Here is a 23,222-nt window from a genome sequence, read left to right on the forward strand (position 1 = left end):
AACCATGGCCACCAGATACCGTAATCAGTCCACGTGATTCATAGTCTCACACACCTGACCAGTTGCAGTGCACTTGTTGACGTGTCAACATGGACTTGGACAAAAGGACAGGGCATTGTTGGTGACGCTCTCTTATCAAAACAACAGTAATGCTGCAGCTGCACTTCGAGAATAGCGCCGGCACAAAGGGTTACGGAAGGGTTCTCTTTCTCCACCTGCTGTGCGGAGCGTGGTGAAGAATCAAATGGAGAGGTGGACGTCGCTCCACGAAGAGGCCGACGACCGGTTGCACCACAGGTGGTTGATGAAATCGCTGTTGCTATGGCAGACAACGCTCAGCACAATTCCCGATCATCAGGCAGTGCGCGGTCTACTGAACGGAAAGTACTTCGAAACATTCTCAAATTGTATCCGTACAAGATCCAGATCGTACCGCAGTTAGCCGGCCTCGGTAGTCTCGCGGTTAAGGCGCTCAGTCCGGAACCGTGTGACTGCTACGGTCGCAGGTTCGAATCCTGCCTCGGGAATGGATGTGTGTGATGTCCTTAGGTTAGTTAGGTTTAAGTAGTTCTAAGTTCTAGGGGACTGATGACCACAGATGTTAAGTCCCATAGTGCTCAGAGCCATTTGAACCATTTTTGTACAGCAGTTTTCACCACAGGACGCACGACGACGTGTTGACTCTGCTCTCCACTTTCTCGCAAGGATTGAAGTTGACTATGGCTGGCCCTGGACTATCCTATGGACAGACGAAGCTCATTTTTCTCTGATGGGTGAGGTGAACACACACAATTGCCGAGTGTATAGATCTTCACCTCCAGTCTCTGATACATGAAGTTCCTCTGTATGGTGGACGTCTCACCGTATGGTGTCGCTTCAAGGCTAAATTCATCATTAGACCACTCTTTTCGACCAGGCTGTGCGATCAAGGACCAAAGACGTGGAGTGTGACTGGCCAGCGTTATTGCGATATGTTTCGCCAGCATGTCACACCCGCCCTTCATTAGAGATACGCATTGAACTCAACAGTTTTCATGCAAGATGGGGGCCCACCGCTGATCGCTCGTGAAGTTCACCTGCTTCTCCGAAACACATTTGGAAACGATCGAATAATCAGCCGATCGTTTCCAGATGCTTGGCCGGCACGATCACCTGGTCTCACTCCCTATGACTTCTGGTTGTGGGGCTACCTGAAGGGCAGAATTTACCAGGGTAACATTCACACATGTGCTGATCCGAACCGCAGCATATCAAGAGAGGTAGCCAGCACACCTACGGACATTCTTCGTTCTGCTGTGCACAATGCAGTCCTCTGCTTTCAGTCTCTTCTGGACACTGATGGGCGCCATATTGAGCCCGTTTGTAGCAGTTATGGTACCGGTATGTAATGGTATGATGTACCGTAGCAGTACATTAAAAGTGTTTCAGTTGAATTGATTCTATATTATTTTTCTTCCCCATGCCCTTGACATTAGTGCTACCAAGTTTGGTACTCGTACGGTAATTAGTTTCCGTGTTATAACGTGTTAAATAGGAAAAGTTTAATTATAACCACCCGGTATAGTATATATCAACATTTACTTGATATATTTTGTATAGTTACTCAGGGAGTGCTAGATGTTCATTATAAAAGTAACTGAATCTACCGTTCAAGGGAAAAATTAAACACCTTCTCAGCCTCGGTAAAGGTTTAAAGTACTTGAAAAGATTATAACAGTATCTGCAAGAGACTGCTTGAGAAACTTTAGGGATAGTCGACTTGAGAAGCTGTTGTGGTAAACGAGCGAATTTAGAGATCAGTTTAGTTAACTCGCAACTGGACGATGCCACAGATACTGTTTATTGATTAGAAAGGTGCTGATATTATGGAGATTTGTTGTAAAGTGAGAGGGAGTTATTTAGTTTAAAGTTGCGATACAGTATATCATAAACATAAATTCAATAACAGAATTTTGATTACGGAAAAATAAAGCGCATTGTTAGCAATAAAATACATGTGGAGAAACGCAGGCCACAATAACAGGAAACAAATTTCGCGGTCGATAGCAAAGGATATATATTCGTTATGGTTCACATGGCTCTGAGCACTATGGGACTTAACATTTGAGGTCATCAGTCCCCTAGAACTTAGAACTACGTAAACCTAACTAACCTAAGGACATCACACACATCCATGCCCGAGGCAGGATTCGAACCTGTGGCCGTAGCGGGCGCGTGGTTCCAGACTGAAGCGCCTAGAACCGCTCGGCCACACCGGCCGGCTATAATCGTTAGTTGCATCTCATAATTACTGGGATAGATTCGAGAAACGACCATTTGTTTGTTACTGAATAACAAGGAAGCATGCGAAACAAAACTTATTACTTACACAGAACTGCGGCAGCATGATTCAATACACAAAGAAAAGTGGTATAAATTCACTTATTTATATCGTATTCTATCTGAAATCACTGAAGAAAATACTCCCGTGATGTTTTAAATAGTGAATTAAAGCAATTTCGAAACATTTGGCGGCCGCTGTGGCCGAGCGGCTCTAGGCACTTCTGTGCGGAACAGCGCTGCTGCTACGGTCGCAGGTTGGAATCATGCCTCAGGCATGGATGTGTGTGATGTCCTTAGGTTAGTTAGGTTTAAGTAGTTCAAACTCTAGGGGACTGAGGATCTCATATGTTAAGTCCCATAGTGCTCAGAGCCATTTATACCATTCGAAATATTTACAAACGTGAAATAGAGAGCAAATTGATCTACGGAAACATAATTCAAAGTAGAGAGAATACTACAACAATTTATGTTATTAAATCGGAATCAGTAAGAAGATCACTGATCAGGCACTTCCTCGGCACTTCGAACGGTTAAACTACAGTCACAACACTGTGTAGATGAGACCTAATAGCTCCTTACAATGAACCAAAATTTATCTGTGCAGACCAACTGCACCTTCGTCCGTCTACAACTGCCGCTATCTTAGAAGTGAAGACGGCCCACGCTGGTCTCTAGATGTTCCCGCCTCGCGTGATTTTACTGTTACCTTATACCAACGTACGCTGGGAGAGGCTTTTACATATTCAAAAACTTCTCTGGTCTAAGACTTTGTATGCAACCATAGAATGAAATACACTCTGCATAATTTCGTTTGAAAGTTGTCGAGATTATTACAAGGTGCTAAGAGAAAAACTGAACTACTATAACCAGACTGATATTACGAAATTAATGAAGTCATACTTCCATTTTTATTAAATGCTCGCCATTTCTACAAATACACCCTAAATTGATTTCATTAACCCTTTAGCGTCTTGGGGAATTTAATGGGTCTCAAGCGATAAGACCTGTCGTCACGCCTGTGGGCGATGCGTCTGAGTTCTCTATAGTTTTCTCTGCTGCAGGCCCTAAGCTACATAAAAAATCTCCTATTCAGAGTTGACACTACTAACGTTTCGAACTCGTTCAAATATGTTGAAACGAGTAGTCAAACACTATGGGTTATAGTTAATAGCATCAGCCATATGCTACACCAGACTCGGACGTTACTTCTAGCGAAAGAAGCCCTTACCAACTGAGTTGTCCAAGCTCGATTAACGGCCCGTCCTCTTAGATTCTATTCTGCTAGTACCTCTCTCCTACTTTGCAAACTTCGCAGAAACGGCATACCTTTCTGGGCCAGCACTCATGGAAGAAATGAAGTTGTGAGAGCGGGTCACGAGTCGTGCCTGGCTAGCTAAGTCGGTAGGAACATTGCCCGTCTTGTTCCATCGTCCATCTGCCTCCAAGACAAACACGACCACACCATAACACCACCGCCTCTGAATTTTACTGTTGGCACTACACACGCTGCTAGATGACGTTCACCGAACATTCGCCATACTCACACCCTGCCATCGGGTCGCCACATTGTGTACCGTGATTCGTCACTACACACAACGTTTACCCCCCATACTCCTTATATCAAGCGAGGGGTCGTTTGGCATTTACCGGCGTGATGAGTGGCTTATGAGCAGTCGCTCGACATGAAGTCTACGTTTTCTCACCTCCCGCCTAACTGTCATAGTACTTGCAGCGGATCCTGATGCAGTATTTAATTCCTGTGTGATGGTCTGGGTAGAAGCCTGTCGATTACGCATTACGACCCTCTTCAACTGTCGGCGGTCTCTGCCAGCCAACAGTCGAGGTTTGCCTGTACGCTTTTGTGCTGTGCGTGTCTCTTCACTACGACATCGGAAACATTGGACCTAGGAATGTTTAGGAGTGTGGAAATCCCGCATACAGATGTATGACACAAGTGACACCCAATCACCTGCCCACGTTCCAAACCCGTGAATTCCGCGGAGCGCCCCATTTTGCTCTCTCACGATGTCTAATGACATCTGAGGTCACTAATACGGAGTACCTGACAGTAGGTGGCAGCACTATGCACCTAATATGAAAACCGTATCTTTTTGGAGGTGTCCGGATACTTTTGACCACATAGTGAAATTCTCTATAGAGGCACTGATGCAACTAATAGCACGAGGGACTCCTAACACTATTTTATTGGTCTGGAGCAGAGGAGCACCCTCATGTAATGTTTAGATGAATGCATGGTGTTCGTTCTTTTGGACGTGTCCGAAAGAACAAGACACCAAGCATTTATATGATAATTGATTCGCCTCGATGAAAAATGAATCCACAACCTTAAGTGTGGATTCACATTTACGGTCGACCCTCAGCCTAATCTAAAATTAGCAAGCATGGAGGACATGGACGGGGACTGCGTATAGGTGGCGCTAGGTGGGTATTTGCGCTGGTCGGGTAGCGTGGCGATATAGTCAGCGCATGTGCGATAAAACCTGTGTTCGGGTGGCGCAGTGGTTAACTCAACTGCCTAGCAAGCAGGCGATCCTGGTCTAGAATCCCACTCCGTCACTCGTTTTCGCTCGTCGGCGCTGATTCTGCACAAATTCCCGCTGCAGCTGATGTCATTAGTTCTTTCTCTTTCCGCTTGTTTCTCCCACCTCCCCTTTCAATTTATATAACACTGATACAGTGCTTTGTAATGTATTAAGCGGAACGTTTTGCAAGAATAATGGGGAAATGTGCTTAACATGAGACTGAATTCTGTATGCGCGTAAAAATTTCAGTCCCATTATGTTGTTTTAGTGGCTGTGAACATATTTCTGCACTGTCCCAACACTCTTGGCCTCTACATGCAGTACTGATCCCACATTTATCATCAGAAAAGCTTCCCTGCAAAATCATCGAAACGTCATACCACTGTACTGTTTGGTAGCTCGTTAATACTATTAACCATCTTAATAGCCATTTGCGTTACTGGTAAAAAAAATTTTTTCGACGTCTTTAACCATTTTTAAATATGACGAGTGTCCACGTTACCAAGGACATCCTTATAACGTGGATTAAAAGACAACTGCTTACAGTTGCCAGAGATGTCGCCGTATCTTTCTTGACTGTGTACAAATGAGTGAATAAACACTGGCTTTTTTGGTGTCTCTGCTTTGGCAAGGGTCTTCCCTCGTAAGGCAACCATGTTTGATTGTTAGAAACGTGATTTCGTTTCAGGAAATGTTAGAGACCGGTTGTACTGTAAATATAAGTAACTGTGATAGGTAACGTGTGTTACTGTCGCTCAGTCAATTATCAAATGCCGTATCTCGCTCAAGATTGTTATTTTCTTATGAACATGCGACACTGGAGGATCGTTGTTTTCTGGACTACAGAGAATCTCCATCATGTGCAAAATAAGAAAGGAACTCATTTCGAATTATGGTACCTCTTCAGATTATACGAGGGTCCATGAATGGAAATTCTTATTCGGACACGTTGTATGCGAATTTAATATCTCAACACGAAGGCAAGGGAGCCATGGATTCGTTATAATTACAATTGAACGGAGCTCCAGCATACTTTGCTGTTTATGTGTGACATTTAGTTGATGAACAACCTCGAGGCCACTGAATTCAGCGTGGTTCAGCAACATCTCAGTTCCCATTGAATACCGTGCAACTAAAATGAGGCCTTACACACCGAACAAGACATAATGGGTAATAATGAAGTCTCCTGTGCCTCAGCGGTACAAGACCAACGAAGAATTCCACAATAGTGTTGGGAAAGATTTTCGAAGCATAGCTCTTGAGATGCTCCGGAGGACGGCATGTATGTCGTGGAAAGGCATAGATGTCTGTGTAAGGCACGGTGGTGCATATAAATGTGTGCTTGATACATATTTTATGTAAGTACACCAAAATACGTTTTGACCTAGGGGATATCCGCTCTCAGATGAGTTACTTCGTAGGTTCAGAGTTTAAAGAAGGTCTTCCCACATCATATCTTCTGTGTGATACCATGTGCGCCGTATGTATACCTTTTGTGTTACAGGAGGTCACCCGTGCCCGAACCCGGACGAGATGCTACAGATCGAGCCGTGCAACACGCACAGCTGCCACGGTTTCAGCTGGCGGACGCTCCCTTGGCAGCCTTGCACCCCAGTCAACAATACTGCACTATCTACCGGCAGACTTGCTTATACCAGAGGTAATAAAACATCTATATTTTGGTCACTGCAAATTTTGACTCTGCAACAGAAGGCGGTTTGGCCGACACCAGTTTTCATTAATAAGAAGTTGATTCAGACCTTTTCCTCAAATGAAGAGTGGAGTGTAACTTCCCTAATCATAATTAACTATAAAATTTCACTTTTTGACATATATTATAATGAAACGAGTTTTTATGCACTTGACTTCAGCCTGGGTTAGAAATCTGGAATTACGAAGTACCGAGTGATCGAAGAGTCAGTATAAATTTGAAAACTGAATAAATCACGGAATAATGTAGATAGAGAGGTACAAATTGACGCACATGCTTGGAGTGACATGGGGTTTTATTAGAACCAAAAAAATAGAAAAGTTCAAAAAATGTCCGACAGATGGCGCTTCATCTGATCAGAATAGCAGTAATTAGCATAAATAAGTAAGACAAAGCAAAGATGATTTTCTTTACAGGAAATGCTCAATATGACCACCATCATTCTTCAGCAATAGCTGTATTCGAGGAATAATGTTGTGAACAGCACTGTAAAGCATGTTATGGTGAGGCATTTGGGTCGGATATTGTCTTTCAGCATCCCTAGAGATGTCGGTCGATTACGAAACACTTGCGACTTCAGGTAACCCCAAAGCCAATAATCGCACGGACTGAGGTCTGGGGACCTGGGACGCCAAGCATGACAAAAGTGGCGGCTGAGCACACGATCATCACCAAACGACGCGCGCAAGAGATATTTCACGCGCCATCTGTCGGACATTTTGTGAACTTTGTTTTTTCTTGGTTATAATAAAACCCCATGTCATTCCAAGCATGTGTGTCAATTTTTACATCTCTGTCTACATTATTCTGTGGTTTATTAAGTTTTCAAATTTATACTCATATTTTGATCACCCTGTATTGAAAAGTTTTCTGTGTTTTTGGCTGACGTTGAATCGATGTTGTTGTAGTCGCTCCAGGTCCAGGGGCCCGACATTTTGCGTTAAATACCAATTGGCAATGGTATTTTATGTTAATTAAAATATCATCTAGTTCATTTTCTTCAATTTAAATTTCATTTACAAATTTCAGTGTACAGCTATGAATATAGATCATCCTACTCTTTTAGTATACTGACGGAATGACTACAAACGACTTTGTAATCTAAGCCCCTCGACAATGATGGGTCCATAAAAAAAATTATGCAGACAAGTGTCTAAGGAAATTTTTTATAATCGAAGTGTTTTGCTTCATAAAATATTCTTCAGTATATTATATTTTTGAAAATTATTTTAGAACTGTCTCATTTCTTTTTATACAATATTTATTTGACTTTTTCAGTACATGGACTGAGATGGCCATACAGTTCGATATCTGTATATAAAACAGCATGAAAATTATCAGTCTTAAGAATCATACATTCAAAATAGCAGTACTTTTCACAAACCTACACAAATTATAAATAATTCTTCTTCTTCTTCTTCACTTCATGGAGCAGGCTTACTATCTGTTCCGTCGTTACCGAAGCTATCCGTTTCACGGCCGCTTTACATCTATCTTTATTGCTGATTTATAATTGATTACTTGTTTAACTGATCTCTGCTTCCTCATTCTGTTGGTATTTTGTTTGCACTTTATGCATCTTTGCTCTATTTCATTCTTGTGTACATTGTAGTTTATGTTCTTCTCTCATGATATTTTTTTGTGTTTGATCTCTGAGGTAACATCTTTAGATTCACAGTAGTCATCAAGGAGATATTAGTCTTAAAAGAAACCATAACGTTGTTTGATACTAAACACGAGGGCTCAAAAGTATTGCCTCCGATTTTTTGTATGAAAACTCTTAAAACTTTTTTAATAAAACGAACGTCATTAACATCCTACATCTTTATTCTTCATGTCAATGTATTTATTTCTCAACATAGTCATCCCGGGGACGAACACATTTCTTCCAACGAGAGACTAGTTTGTTGATACTGTCACTCTAGAGTGTTTGACTTTGTTGACAGGGCCACAAGCTCATCTCTGCTTGCACTGCTTCATCACTAACAAAGTGGAGTCCTTGAAGGAATTTTTTAGGTTTTGGAAACAAATGAAAATCGGATGGGACCAAGTCGGAACTGTGTCGAGGATGATCGATGACACTGGACCCAAGACGTCGGACTGTTGCAGATGTCGCAACCCGTCCATGTGTGGACGTACATTACGAATTCGAAAGTCAATTACAGCGCGCTGTTTTTCACGCACGTAAATTGTTACTTTGCACAACGCCATGTTACACGCTGCAATTCGTAGCCTTCTAATGACAGAGGTCTGCAAATGTGTACACATGGAGACTAAACGTGTTGGATGTTAATAACGTTTCTTTAATTTAAAAAAATGTTTAAGAGTTTTCATCTAAAAAATTCGGAAGCATTACTTTTCAGTTCGCCCTCGTAAATATAAGTCTCACAGCACAGCCATTAAAATCTAAGTTAAAATAAAATAAATATTATTCGCTTGCTGAAAACAGAGCAGTAACTAACATTAACAAAAAAAACAAAAAAAGGAAAACTACGTTATTTTACTAGGGCTCGTGTCAGCCTTCGTCCCTTACACCCTGTGTATAAGGTATAAAATAGGTAATCACGTTACGAGAACACATAAAACACACAGATAAAAGCAGCTGTTTCAATGAATTTTACTGTTATGTGGTGGATAGGATAAAAACTCACGAAACTAAATTCGTGATCACTGCACATATCAGAAACGAACATAGTACTGGCCATAACAGATGGAAATCAGCTCCAACGAGTACACCATTTCCCAGGACTACACATAAGACGCAGGCAAGCGTCCTGATACAAAACCTTTGCCAGTAGAGGTAAGTACACTTTTAGATGCTAATCTTAAGGTAACAGGAAATCGAAGACAATCGGACTTTATTAAAAGTGATATATATATATGGTGAGTCACCTAACATTACCGCTGGATATATTTCGTAAACCACATCAAATACTGACGAATCGATTCCACAGACCGAACGTGAGGAGAGAGGCTAGTGTAACTGGTTAATAAAAACCATAAAAAATGCACGGAAGTGTGTTTTTTAACACAAACCTACGTTTTTTAAAATGGAACCCCGTTAGTTTTGTTAGCACATCTGAACATATAAACAAATACGTAATCAGTGCCGTTTGTTGCATTGTAAAATGTTAATTACATCTGGAGATATTGTAACCTAAAGTTGACGCTTGAGTACCATTCCTCCGCTGTTCGATCGTGTGTATCGGAGAGCACCGAATTACGTAGGGATCCAAAGGGAACGGTGATGGACCTTAGGTACAGAAGAGACTGGAACAGCACATTACGTCCACATGCTAACACCTTTTTATTGGTCTTTTTCACCGACGCACGTGTACAAAACCATGAAGGGTGAGGTACACGTACACACGTTGTTTCCGTTTTCAATTACGGAGTGGAATAGAGTGTGTCCCGACATGTCAGGCCAATAGATGTTCAATGTGGTGGCCATCATTTGCTGCACACAAGTGCACCTCTGGCGTAATGAATGTCGTACACGCCGCAGTACATCTGGTGTAATGTCGCCGCAGGCTGCCACAATACGTTGTTTCATACCCTCTGGGGTTATAGGCACATCACGGTACACATTCTCCTTTAACGTACCCCACAGAAAGAAGTCGAGAGGTGTAAGATCAGGAGAACGGTCGTCATCGTAAACATGTCCCTGCAGATGCTGCTCGCCGACCGTGGCCCGTGTTAGTTACAACACGCAACTCAACGTCGGAGGTTTCAAGCGTCAACTTTGGGTTACAATATCTCAGGATGTAATTAACATTTTACAATGCAACAAACGGCACTGATTACGTATTTGTTTATATGTTCAGATGTGCTAACAAAACTAACGTGGTTCCATTTTTAAAAAACGTAGGTTTGTGTTAAAAAACATACTTCGGTGCATTTTTGTATGGTTTGTATTAAACATACAATAATATGGCGTAGTTCTAGTTCCAAAAGTTCTCGTATTACATAGTTGTCTGGGCTGTATGTAACATTCCAATTATTGTGTTACTAGAGAAATGGAACGCAAATTTTGAGTCTCATGTAGGTGTCATTCCACAAAGATATCAAACGCTGCCAAAACATTCCTGTGTGTCAGGCATAAAAGAACACCGCTAAATATTGTATTAAAAATGTTGTAACCTGTTGTGGCCGAGATAGCGCGGCGGGACCAAACGGAGAGCGGCTTACGAACAAACTAACGAACGGAAAGGACGAACACGAAACGACGACGGACGATGTCGAGAGACCTTACGACGACAACACGCAAGAAGCAACGGAGTGACAGAGAACCAAACGAATCCAAGACGTCTACTAGTAATGCAAACAAAGAACGGTAAACACGCTGTCTGTTGTCTTAGCGATGTGTCAAGACTCAGGCAACGATTAGACTCGCTGGCTGAGCGAGAGGCAGGGCTTAAATACTGTGTCGGGGGCGCCGCTATTGGCCGCTGGAACCACGTGTTCCACTGTGGCGCCCACACACTAAATGCGGGCAAGGACGCGCGCACCGCCACAACTTACGGTGCGATGGTGCAGAGACCTCTAGGGGTCTTCGACGTCCATGACGTCTGGCGGGGATTGAAATCCCGCTCCGCGCGGTACTAGATCCCTCCCCCCCTGAAACTTGCGCGTCGGGGCGGAAACGCCCCTGACAGTGCCGAGGTGGACGGCAGTGGGGAGAGGAGCCGGGCTCATCAACCGCTATTGGCGGGGTAAGGAAGGGACGCCCGAGGTATCCATGACAGCCGATCCAGAGTCCAGTGCGGGGGAGGGAGCCGCCGATCCACTCGGGGGCGGAAAGGGCCGGCGGCAGGCCCGCGGGGAGACGGCAACCGGGGAAAGGACGTTGACTTAAGGACCACATCCGCAGCCGAAGGAGGTAGGGGAAGAGGCGGCGGAGCGAGTCCCGCGGGGGCACGCTGTAGAAGTTGATTATGACAACCCTTTCGACGTCTGCACCAGCGTCACACACCGGCCATGGGCCGCGACGACCGTGGCGGGTGTCCAACTCGCCTGGCGTCCATACTCGCAGGCCCACACGGCCGTGCCAAGGACATACCGCTGCGAGGGCCAGGAGTGGGGGCGGGAGAGGGATGGTGTCAGCAAATGGAGCAGAGTCCGCGGCTGTCGCCCATGAAGGAGCTCTGCTGGACTGTGTCCGTCAATTGGCGTAGTGCGATAGATGCTCAAAAACAGGGTGAGGGCCGACGTGTTTGGAGACGTGTGGACCGCCTTTGTCAACTGGTGTTTAAAAGTGCGGACAAGCCTCTCCCCCGCGCCATTGGACGAAGGGTGCAAAGGGTTGCTACAGATATTTTTGATACTGTTGGCCTGAGAGAAGTCGTGGAACGAGGAGGCCGTGAATTGGGGACCATTATCGCCCTCAATGGCGAGAACCTGGGCCAGAACCGTGAGTGTAGCCTCCGTGGTGGTGGATACCACATGAACAACATATGAGTATCTGGAGTAGGCATCAACAATGAGTAACCACACGGACCCCAAAGATGGGCCGGTAAAATCGATATGGATGCGATCCCAGGGCCAGCGAGGCACAGGCCAGGGTGCAAACGACTGAGGGGTGCTTGCATGGTGACACACACAGACAGTGCACCCACGGACCAAGTGCTAAATATCGCCATCTATGCCGGGCCAAGACACGTGCCGGCGGCCAAAACTTTCATACGGGACATACCCCAGTGCCCGTGGTGTAACAAACTGAGCACCCGAAGCTGCAATTCCGGAGGGATGACCACCCAATGGGCATCCAACTCGGTGGCCAACAGAAGGACATCATCAACCACGGAGAGCCTGTGGGACAGGTGGCGCCAGGGGCTGAAATCGGACTGCATCTGACGTAGTGGAGAACCTGCCACAAGACAGGGTCGCGGTGGTAGCCGCAGCAATGTGAGCAGCCATAAGAGGCAGACCGTCCAGCACATCCCGGCGGGCGGAATCAATGTGAGAGCAGAGGATCTCCCGTTGGTCAAAGGCAGGATCGGGGCCGGCTGGGAGACGTGACAAAGCGTCCACGTTAGCATGGTGGGCCGTGGGCTTATAGCGGATGGTGTAAGCGTAATTACGGTAAAACAAGGACACGTTGACGTCGCAAGGGCGGAACCCGCCGTGACGCCGCGATCGCCGCCACCTGCGGTCGCGCCTTAAGACGCTCGTTAGCCGCTGGAGCAATTTCAAAGGAGTGGGTAATGCGGAGAATCTCTTCCAAGGAGGGGTTGTCGAGTTTCAACGCTGCAGTATGGACGTCAGGTCGAGAGCCAGCTGAACAACCACATCCTGGAACAGGGAGTCCGCATACGAAGCCTTACACTGCTGATTGGTTCACGTAAAATCGCATTGATGGCTGAGACCTTGCAAGTCCGTGACCCAGGAACGATACAATTGAGCAGGCTGTTTATGTTAGTGGTGAAACTCCAACCGAGAGGCGACCACATGGTAGCGTTGGGAATATTAGTTTGTCAGCAAAAGGCATATCTCCTGGAAAGAGAGAGCCACAGGATCGGACAACGGTGCCAACTTGCGGAGAAGAACGAACATGTCTGGGGAGGCCCAAGACAAAAACAACGACCGCTGCTGCAACGAGTCGTCCATGACTTTAAAAGCTGTGAAATGTTGTTTCAGCCGATGTAAGTAGGTTTCCAGTCCTCTTTAGTGTCATTAAAGGGTTGAAACGACGGCGGACGTGGGATAGCATCGAACACCCGAGGACTCGGAAGCTGTTGTGGCATCGACTTTGTCCGTTAGCAACTGCAGTGACTGTTCGAATTGTTCTAAGACAGCAAGAATACGGCCATAATATTACCCATAACAAACCACCAACAGCAAAAACACGTGAGTAATTTACAAATATAAAAGTGAGAATTTCAAAAATCCCACCACTGGCTTCAATGCACTCCTGACACCTCTTCTCAACATTTCGTGTAACTGGTCTGATGATGACTCAGTGGAGTCTCATTATGGAAGCATTTCATGTCGTCAGTGAACGATTCGTATTTTTGGTGTCCTTTTCCTCTGTGAGCTTCGCTTTTCGTCTATGCCCACAGAAAACTTGTTCCATCGACTTCAAAGAGCAATGAACTAGACTAATATGGCCTATCCATCAGTACTGGACCATCATACATGATAGACGTGTAAATGGGCAGGCAGCAGGAGTTCTGTCATGTTGAAAGTGTTTCCACTCATTTAGCGAAAGGAATGCATTCCAGTGCCAGTTGCAAGTCTGCATCCAAGGAATTTGCAGGCGTCAGTAAAGCAAAACGATTGGGACTCAGTTAACGGATTACGGATCACACGGAATTACACATTTACTGAGACTATGCGTCTCGAAAATGGTATACGGATATTCGTTGTGCCACCGTCACATGTATCAACTTCAGCAATGAATATTACTAATGGAATTAACTGGCAATTAGCAGCTACCCGTCGACAAAATCTCAATCTTCATGTCTCTTGTACGGATGCTCTGTTGATGAAAAGGATACGAGCTATGACGACTCAATGTACGCCACACTCTCATGTGTGGAATATAGACAAGTGTTGTAAATATTCATATGCCTGCCGTAGAACTCCTTCAACGCCCAGAAGTCTAGGTTATGATTCATTTACATTTAGTGCAGTTACATGTTCTGAAGAATTTGTATAATAGGAAATAACGGGTGACATAGTGCTAACAGGTGAGTATGTAACATCAGCGGGGCCCTACTACTAGATTTTCGTGTGTCGATAAGGAGAAAATCTGGGACGCAATATTTGGGATTGCATATCAATTTCACGAGCATATCGTAAGGATGGGTGACGAGGCTTCTTAAGCTGTATGTAATGACTCCAGGACTACGATCATGTATCACAATCTTCCTCTGAACATCCGGAACTTCTACCATAATATAATACTGGCGTCTGTCGCGTCATTTGAAGCGAGTGTGTGGACCCTTCCTTGTGGTGTGTACAGCTAGGTTCGGAAAAAATGTAGAGAAGGGCGCTTCTGAGTATTAATGGGTGTATCTATGTCAACGATGAGCATCTCATTAAATCTAAGCACGGTTCGGAAGACAACAAAACATGTATTGTGCAATGGTACAATCTATCAGTATTTTAGAGATGTTCTGGTGTGTCGCGATTAATAAACGACCTCTGTATGCTACTAACGGACAGTTAGTATCCGTAGACACGAGAAAAACACTTTAAATCACAATTACAGTTAATTATACATGTACTAACAATACCACATCACCTGAAAAGAATAAGATAAGAGCGCGTCCACATTCGTCCTGCTCGCGAGACAGGGTCGCAATGTCCTGACGGAGATGCGAACGGCGCGCCCGCTACCCCCACCACCGCGACCTCACCCACCACCCCTCCCGCGGCCTCGCTGTACCCACCCTCCCGCAGCGATGTGGACGGGGGTGCACCGGACGGCATCCACAACATCTCGACATTTCATCAACTGCATACGCCGGGAAAGTCTATATTCACAATTAAGATAAGAACTCGGCAGGCGCAGCTTCGTCGTTCGGAAGCATGTTCTACCTTACTTTTATAAAACTGACCCTAATATAAAACTGTGACTCATCACAGAAATCGAACTGAGGCAGCAAAAGTTTATAATCCACACTAACATTAATCACGAAATATTTGTCAAGTATTAGTTTAGAAAAAGCATGGGATGGTTTCAATAGTCTGACCGAAATAAAGTAATTGGAAAATTCAACTGAACTCCTGGTAAATTAGACTAATTACTACAACAAACCCTCGCATAAATTAATAAAACACGTACCACCTGCTACACTAAATACAGCTACATCTGGCTCGATTCCTGAATCGGCAATATTAAGAAAGAACATAAACATTTCCCATCTGTTTAGTGAATGAAAACAATTGCGGGTTAATTATAGGCAGTGAACGTAACCAGTGCTGGATGAGGAGCTCAGCTTAGTCGTTAGGTGGTTCCTCAGAAAACGTAATTGGTCATAGTGCCACTATATACGCGCCAAGCCGTAAGAAAAGAAGCTGTAACACATTTCCTCGGATCTCGGAGCCGAATCCATAGAGAGGAGCCACATGTGATTGCCAAAATCAATCTAAAAAACATAACTTACTCTCCCAAAACTAATATTGCAGCCTCTCTCAATACCAATACCAGTATCAAGCAGTCCTCCTCTTCAACTGAGTGGCAACAGAATTATCAGACAAAACTTTATCTGACACCGACCTCTTCCAGTTCGGCACTTCCTGCTCGCACCACAATAACATGCGGTTCACAGTCAGAACTGCTCAGCACCGACAAACTCATAACATCAGGCACTGTGCTAAAAGGCAAAACCACTTAAGACTGCGCACATCTGACAACAACTGGCTGACTGCCTCAGTATAACTGCTTCCATAAACTGACCGTTTACAACTACCATCTTTCCTTCCTTGAAATACTAAGCGCTTACGCGGTAACACCATGCCCTTGGCGTTCATTTTCTGAGACACTCACTCCAAAAATCGCCAGAGAAACACAGATACGTCCCATGACGGACATTGAAATCGATTAGCGAGCCGTCGGTAAACATACGAAAGGCCTCTCCCGTAATCGACATGCAAAAATACTTAATCACCTTTAGGGAGCATACAAGACAATTCCGATGGAAGCGATCCCAGTGATCCTGGGTCTTACCCTTTGGATTTAGATATACAGATGCGAGGATTGTTGGAGACGGAGTACACTGCATTCGAAGGGAAGATGTTGGCAGACTGCAAATGATTACAAGAAATGTGCTCGATATTAATTTAGAAGTAAAAAAGTGTCTTCATAGAGAGTAGCAAATGAATGGGAGAACACTTCGATAGGCAGTTGGGCTTATGAATCTCTTTCCGAATGTTAGTAAGCGATACGAAATGAAGCACGTGCAGACTTCACTAGGGTTTATACATTTTTGGCTCGTTACGGGCGACATCCAAGATCATTATTGAGAACAATAATAAGAACGGGCGGAAGATGTATTTGTGCTGCAGAAGGGAAATCAGAGCAAGTTGTTTTCGAGTGCAGTGATTTGACCTTCGAGGCGATGATAGACATCTTCTGAGAACTAACAATCTTTATAATGTTATACGTAGTATGGAATTGTGTTCGGTACTGGGGAAGCTATCAGATCAGTTCTCCCAAAAGAAATTTGCTGTGTACTTATAAAATAGTCCTACAGGTACGTCACGGGCAGCATTGCGGTAGGTTATGGGACTGCAGGCGGAGTAGCAGCGTGGACTACAGCTCGGATTCTAGAAGGGCTAACGACTCCGTCTAGGACTTCTGAGGTGTTTTCAGATGAATTGGCGTTATCGGTGATATTAATATTCTTGTGTGATCTACGCTATTTTATGTGACAGTCATACTCTTATGTGGTTTATTGTTACCATGGATATGGGGTTAATATGAATACAGTTGCATGCATCTTTGGAACATAACCCTGTTCTGTCCATATATATAGTTTGAACTTAGTGATAAGTTCTATTCTGAGAAATTTACTAAGTCCGTATAATGACATCTCATGTAATAGACATGGACAGAGATATCAGGTGCGGTCATTTCGAGGTGAAATGTGACATTGATTGCCCGGAATCCTTCATCGTTACCATCGAAAATAGACAGAACCACTATTGACCTAGGTTTATTTCACTACAGATTAGATTGGTGCTGGAATAATGTTAGGGTTAGATTTTAGTTTAGAGTTACTTTTGCTGTGTGACTCAGCACGTTCGTATTGTTTATGTAAGAGGTTGGTTTGCAGTTACAAATGCTACGTCTCGTCTGGTTTAGCCTCTGGATGGTGGGTAAGTCCTTATTGAAATAAATTTAAAGAAAACTCACTGTGAACTGTATTAATGTTGAGATGAAAACACGAGTCTCACTCTTGAATGCGCTATGTGATGTTAGCATACAGTCTAAATCGTGGACACTATACGATATTCTTAGGGAGAAGCACAAGTATTTCTGCTACAAAACCCGCAAGGAATTACTGCATTAATATATTTAGCATACGCAGTCACTTTTAATACTGATTTAAATATCTGCCTTGTTATGGCCAACTAGGAATTGCATTACTTGATTCAGATATGAATCGCGAGTACTGGTCGTCTGTTTCAGACTTGCGCCCGCAGATCGAAAGTGACACGTGACAACTACAGTCAGCTGTATCCTTCACACCGATTGAAATTTGACGTATGTTGATACGTAGATTCTAACTTTCTGTTCATACAGCTGCCTCCTAATAACATTTACCACATTTTCTCTAGCACAGTGCCCGAGTTTTTTTTTTTTTGTTTGCTTTCGTCAACAATTTGTTTGTACGAAGGCAGAGCACTGTGGCTGACGTTTTTGCAGGAAATGGCACAGACGGGGACTGCGGATTGGGAGTGCAGACGCGAGACGTGTGGTGCGTGGAGGCGAACGAACGGAGGGACGACCACCACTGCTTCCCGCTGATCAAGCCCGAGTCGACGCGTCCCTGCAGGCTTGGCTGCCACGTCAACTGCTCCGTCTCGCCCTGGTCAGATTGGAACCCCTGCAACACGGACTGCGAACCAGGTACACCGCTGCACGTACGACTCGTACTTGGAACACACAAACATATTCGCATTCTGCGTGCACCTCACTACGTCAGTGAAGGCCCACAAACGACAGACAACGAATGTGGCCGAACGCTTGTCGCCAATGCATTGGCGTTCGTCATCTCATCCTCACCAAGCGAAGTGCTTGAAGCCAAGGAATTCTGTCGTGTGGAATCGCAGTTGGCCCTGATAACTCGTCGAAGTTGCTTCTGTTTTGTTGTTGTTAAAAAGTAGAGTTTTAATTACAATTTCAAACGGCCAATATTATGAGGAAGAAGAGGATTTAGCAGTAGTCACATGTGCAGCATTTATTTTACTGCAAGAAGCTGATCACCAGAAAAAGAAGGAGAAGAAACGGCGCTGCTGGTCGATCTCTCTTTTAAAAATAAGAAGGCAGGGTGGTGGGACAAAATTAATGTTTACTTTAGAGCTCAATTGGAACATGGGTTATTTCATATTTTTCTTCCGGATGAAACCTACGGATTTCTATTTGTTATTGAAGTGGGTATGTGCTAAAATTTTCAGAATGCTTCTATAGGAGAGACGTACCTGAAGCAAAAAAGACATTCCCAGGGGTATCGTAGCATTGTGAAATGTCCGATTCACACCCTGGCTCGCTACTGACTACAAATGAATTCCGTTCCCGCGAGCTTCCGCACAGCAGCGTGACCTCACATGTTTTGAACACGCGACCGCAGTGTTACACGTCTTCGTCAGCATCGTAATCCAAATTTCCTTCAATTTCACGCCCTCCTGCTTCCTACTGAAATTCCTGGGATGTTTCACAATGTCTATAGCCTCTCTGTATAGCCTTTCGTGGTATCCTCTTGTGGCTGCCAGTACTTGAGTCCTATCAAAATGAATGTGGTGGTGTCCTGGCTGTAAAGCATGCTCCGCAGCAGCTGATCTGCCTGTCTCCTCTCTTCTGCAATTGCCCTTTTGCTCTTCGAGTCGTTTTTTAACAATTCTTTTTGTGGTACCCACGCCCACCTCCCCACAGCTACACGGAATCCTATAAATTTCAGCTTTTTCCAGTGGTTTCCGAGCATCCTTGACGGATTTTGGGTGATCTTGTATCTTCCGTGTGTATGTGTAAATTACCGCAACGTTCCGCGGAAGACGTGTACCACTCTCCCATTATGAAGCGATAGTAACAGCGGGCGACGGCAGTCCATAGCCAATTGCGGCCGCGAATTCAAAACATGTGACGTCGTGCCACTGCTCGGAAGCTCGCGGAAACGGAATTTTGCTGTAGTCAGTAGCGAGCCAGGGTATGAATCGGATTTTAGGTGATCTTGTATCTTCTGTTCTTGTGTAAATTACCACGACGTTCCGCGGAACATTGCGGTAATTTACACATCCACACGGAAGATACTAGATCACCTAAAATCCGCCAAGGACGCTGGCTAACCGCTGGAAAAAGCTGGAATATATACCATGAAGGGCTTTACAGAGGAGCCATAGACATTGTGAAGCACCCCAGGAATTTCAATAGGAAGGAGGAGGGCGTGAAATTGAATGAAATTTGGATTCCAGTGCTGAAGAAGATGTGTACCAGTCTCCCACAGTCTCCCACAGCGGACGACGGGAGTCAAGAGCCAATTGCGCTCGCGTATTCAAAACATGTGACGTCACGCCACTGCTCGGAAGCTCGCGGAAACGGAATTTTGCTGTAGTCAGTAGCGAGCCAGGCTGTGAATCGAACGTTCCACAAAGCTACGATCCCCCTTGAAAATGTCATCCGCAGATGGGGACGAAACGTCGGGTTTTAAAGTGAAATCCCTTCGACCACGGCATAATACCTCGAAATATTTTATTAATTTTGACAGTTACAGCCGTGAAAGTTCACATTTTACAATTACATTACATTTTAAACAGCGTGATTATTTACACACTCTACACATTATGTTAGCTTTTTAGATTAGAATCAGTTCATATGGACTATTGGCTTGTGAGGAAGTTTTTAATTTATTGAACTTATAATTTTTCTGAATTTAAAATATCTACACTGACTATTTCTTTGTGCTTGTGGTAGTCTGTAAGAGCCGGCTACTATATGCTCAGGGAATGCTTCTAACCACTGGTACGTATTTAATGCACAACAGTATGAAATTGCACAGACATTCGTTTCAATGGTTGGCAACCTCTGTGTATCTTAGATTTGAGTGTGATGTGTTGTCTGTATTGTGGTCGTAAATGGTTGGCATATGGGTGAGGAAACTGGAAGTTGAGATCGGCGGTATAGCAAAGACGACAGAAAGGGGCGAGTAAATGGTGCGGGCAGTATGACGAAAGGAAGGAGGTTGATGAGTAATTTCGTTTAATGTGACAGAACTCTACAATTACTTCGACTGTAGCACTGGTTTGTATCTCCTAAAAATTTAACAACTATTGACGTACGTGACCAAACGGAGTAGTGGGAAGAGAAAGAAGAGTAATGGAAGTAGAAAAAAAAGTTATGCAGAAAGTGAATGGCGAGCTACAAACTGATACAGCGTTCCTACTGACCTTCCGTTTCTCGTCATGGCCAGAACATATAACATCCACCTTTATTCGCCATAATGTGAGCTCTTTCATCCCCAATCTGGGGTGATTTTTCCATTGTGAGCCCTATGAGCACACCACCGCCATAACAAACTAGAAATATGATCAGTCAGCAAGTGATGATGTGATCATTCCTTCAGCGCCACCAATCTGAGTGAAGTGTTTGAACAAACGAGAAGTTTGATGTCGAAGATGTACAATTTTCATAGAGAAGTAGAAAATTCAGGAAATTAAGGTTATGAGACGAATATCACATTTTGGAGGGAAGACGATATGTCACGCTTAGAAACTACACCCTTCAGTCTCATCATTACAACAGTTGCAGCCAGCACCGAATTAATACCGACAGTTCACTGCAGTGATAGTCTTGTTGGTCGATCACACAATCCAGCATGTCCTATAGGAGACCCACTCATTTCGAAATGAGCACACTATCTTCGTATTTTTACTCTGTTAGAGCACATCAAGTTGCCTTGAAGCTTAAAATACCTCCACGATAAGTAATAATGTCTTATTTTCATTGAGATGACAAGTCTCTAGATTTCTGTTAATTGTACGAACAAAATGTTATAATAAGCGCTGTCCCACACACTTATTCAGGCAGATTGTGTTACAATAATCCGCAATAAAGGTGAACATTATCACTGCAACTTGGTAGTGATGGATTCCTTGGATATGTGTGAAAGATTCTCGGAATGAAAAGAACAACGCAGTATCTGTTGGTGGTTAAAAATTACGAGCAGCTAGCAGCGTCTGTTCGCTTGTGTTGTTTGGACAGTACACCGGTCGAATATTCCAAAAGGTTTCGTTAAAACTGTAGGAACTCAGGTAAAGGAAGTACATGTTTTATTCAGCTACGGTTGAACTCTTTCAGTTTTATTCGACTTTCCATACGAAAACTGTAGTAAGTGTTCAGGCAGTAAATAAAGTCAATTAACTAAGTGTTTCAGCAACAATCGTAAAAGAATTTCACGCGCCTAAGTAGCCAAGAAACGTCAAATTTCCCAATTTCCATATTTGGACTGTTACATTGTAGTAACAAGATTGGCTTCACAACACTGTACAATGCAATAGCCATAGAATCTGAGTATGGTATATTTGAGATCTCGTTCTTGACAACATGACAAAAATTTAAATTAATGTGGACTAAAATGAGATTATTACAGATTAAACTGTTAGACGTTATTGTTAGTAATTATAATTTCTTCATGTGTACAAATTGAGTTTTTGGTTAACAGTGCACGTTATAAGCTATCAAATGAAATTATGATAACTTTTGCAGCTAGTGATTTGGTGTTTCTGCAAACAGAGTGCAACTGAAGCTCGACGGAGTAGCTGATTTTGTTTCAGGCTGTGGCGCTAATTTATAATTGCGTCCCAGTGTGTAGTAACTATAATTTATCTGCGGAAATTTGCATCTCTAATTTTCAATTCGTTTTCGAATGATGGTAACTCATTTGCATGGAACTGTCCAAACCTCACAGAATACAGTGTTGAACATATGCAAAGAAGAAACTTGCTTCTTGTTAAACTATTGAACGAATATGATAAAGTGAAGCGAAAACTGTGGTAATACGCCCATAAGACAAACAGAAACCACTTCTTTTCTTGCGTAACACCTTTACCTCATTTCCTCATTTGGCATTTAATCAAGCTATGCTGTACTTAATTTCTTCCTGTCACAGATATTTTGGTGTAACTTCCATAAATCACTTCAGGTGATTATTAGCGGGGCTTTCCTATCCTACATAGTGAGTTTTCCACATCTCTAGGGAGTTTGACGCCAGCAGAAAGTTAAGTTCTAATCTTCCTTCTTCTGCAGTTTATCCTTACACACATTCCTTAATACAGTTTACGTGAACTTATACGTACTTCCCTTCATCACAAAAATCAGTCTTTGATCCAAATTTAGTGGTCTTGTCATAGGAACAAAAAACATAAAATATTTCGGGACATGTGAAGTTTTGTTGTTTTGTATATTGTTTCACCACATAAAGGAATTATGGATGAACGTAAAATTTTCAAAGTTTTCCCCAACAAGCGCAGAACCGAGCCAAGATAGGTTCAAGCGCAGTGTCACCATCAGAATGAAACTAGGAAGGATAGAAAGTGTAGCAAATGGCAAAGCACACAACTGGGACATTGCTACATCACATTCGAACAGAGAGCGCAGAGTGCGACCGCAGCAGAATGACTGCAACATAACGTCATTCTCACAACACTGCAAGGTGGTGTAACAGCATGTAAATCATACGCAAGGACATCTTTCAGCCCGCTCAGTTGGCAGAAAGCGCAAAGCTGAAGGACCGAAAGCCACAGCTGGGACACTGCAGTACGGTGTAAAGTACTGCCAATCTTAGAAAATGGGGCCAAATTCGCTCATCGCTACAGCTCGAAAATATCATCGGTACGAGCTGGTCAGCATAAATACTGGGACTTCCGAAGTACACATTCTGTTCGTTTGCTGAAAATCAGTCATTATTCAGCTTACCAGTCTTGTG

At 43.8% G+C, this 23,222-nt stretch overlaps 1 protein-coding gene across 10 annotated transcripts in view; it reads left to right on the forward strand.

Moving 5' to 3' along the window:
- LOC126297914 (thrombospondin type-1 domain-containing protein 7A-like) overlaps nt 1-23,222 on the forward strand; it is a 1,219,654-nt gene that overhangs the window by 985,507 nt on the left and 210,925 nt on the right. For all 10 annotated transcript variants that reach the window (XM_049989225.1, XM_049989222.1, XM_049989223.1 and 7 more), the window contains 2 exons: nt 6,370-6,525; nt 17,951-18,154. In XM_049989225.1, the coding sequence (XP_049845182.1) occupies nt 6,370-6,525; nt 17,951-18,154 (360 nt within the window). The remainder of the gene's footprint in view (nt 1-6,369; nt 6,526-17,950; nt 18,155-23,222) is intronic.

The sequence above is a fragment of the Schistocerca gregaria genome, chromosome X (genome assembly GCF_023897955.1).
Source record: "Schistocerca gregaria isolate iqSchGreg1 chromosome X, iqSchGreg1.2, whole genome shotgun sequence".
Taxonomy (NCBI): Eukaryota; Metazoa; Arthropoda; class Insecta; order Orthoptera; family Acrididae; genus Schistocerca; species Schistocerca gregaria.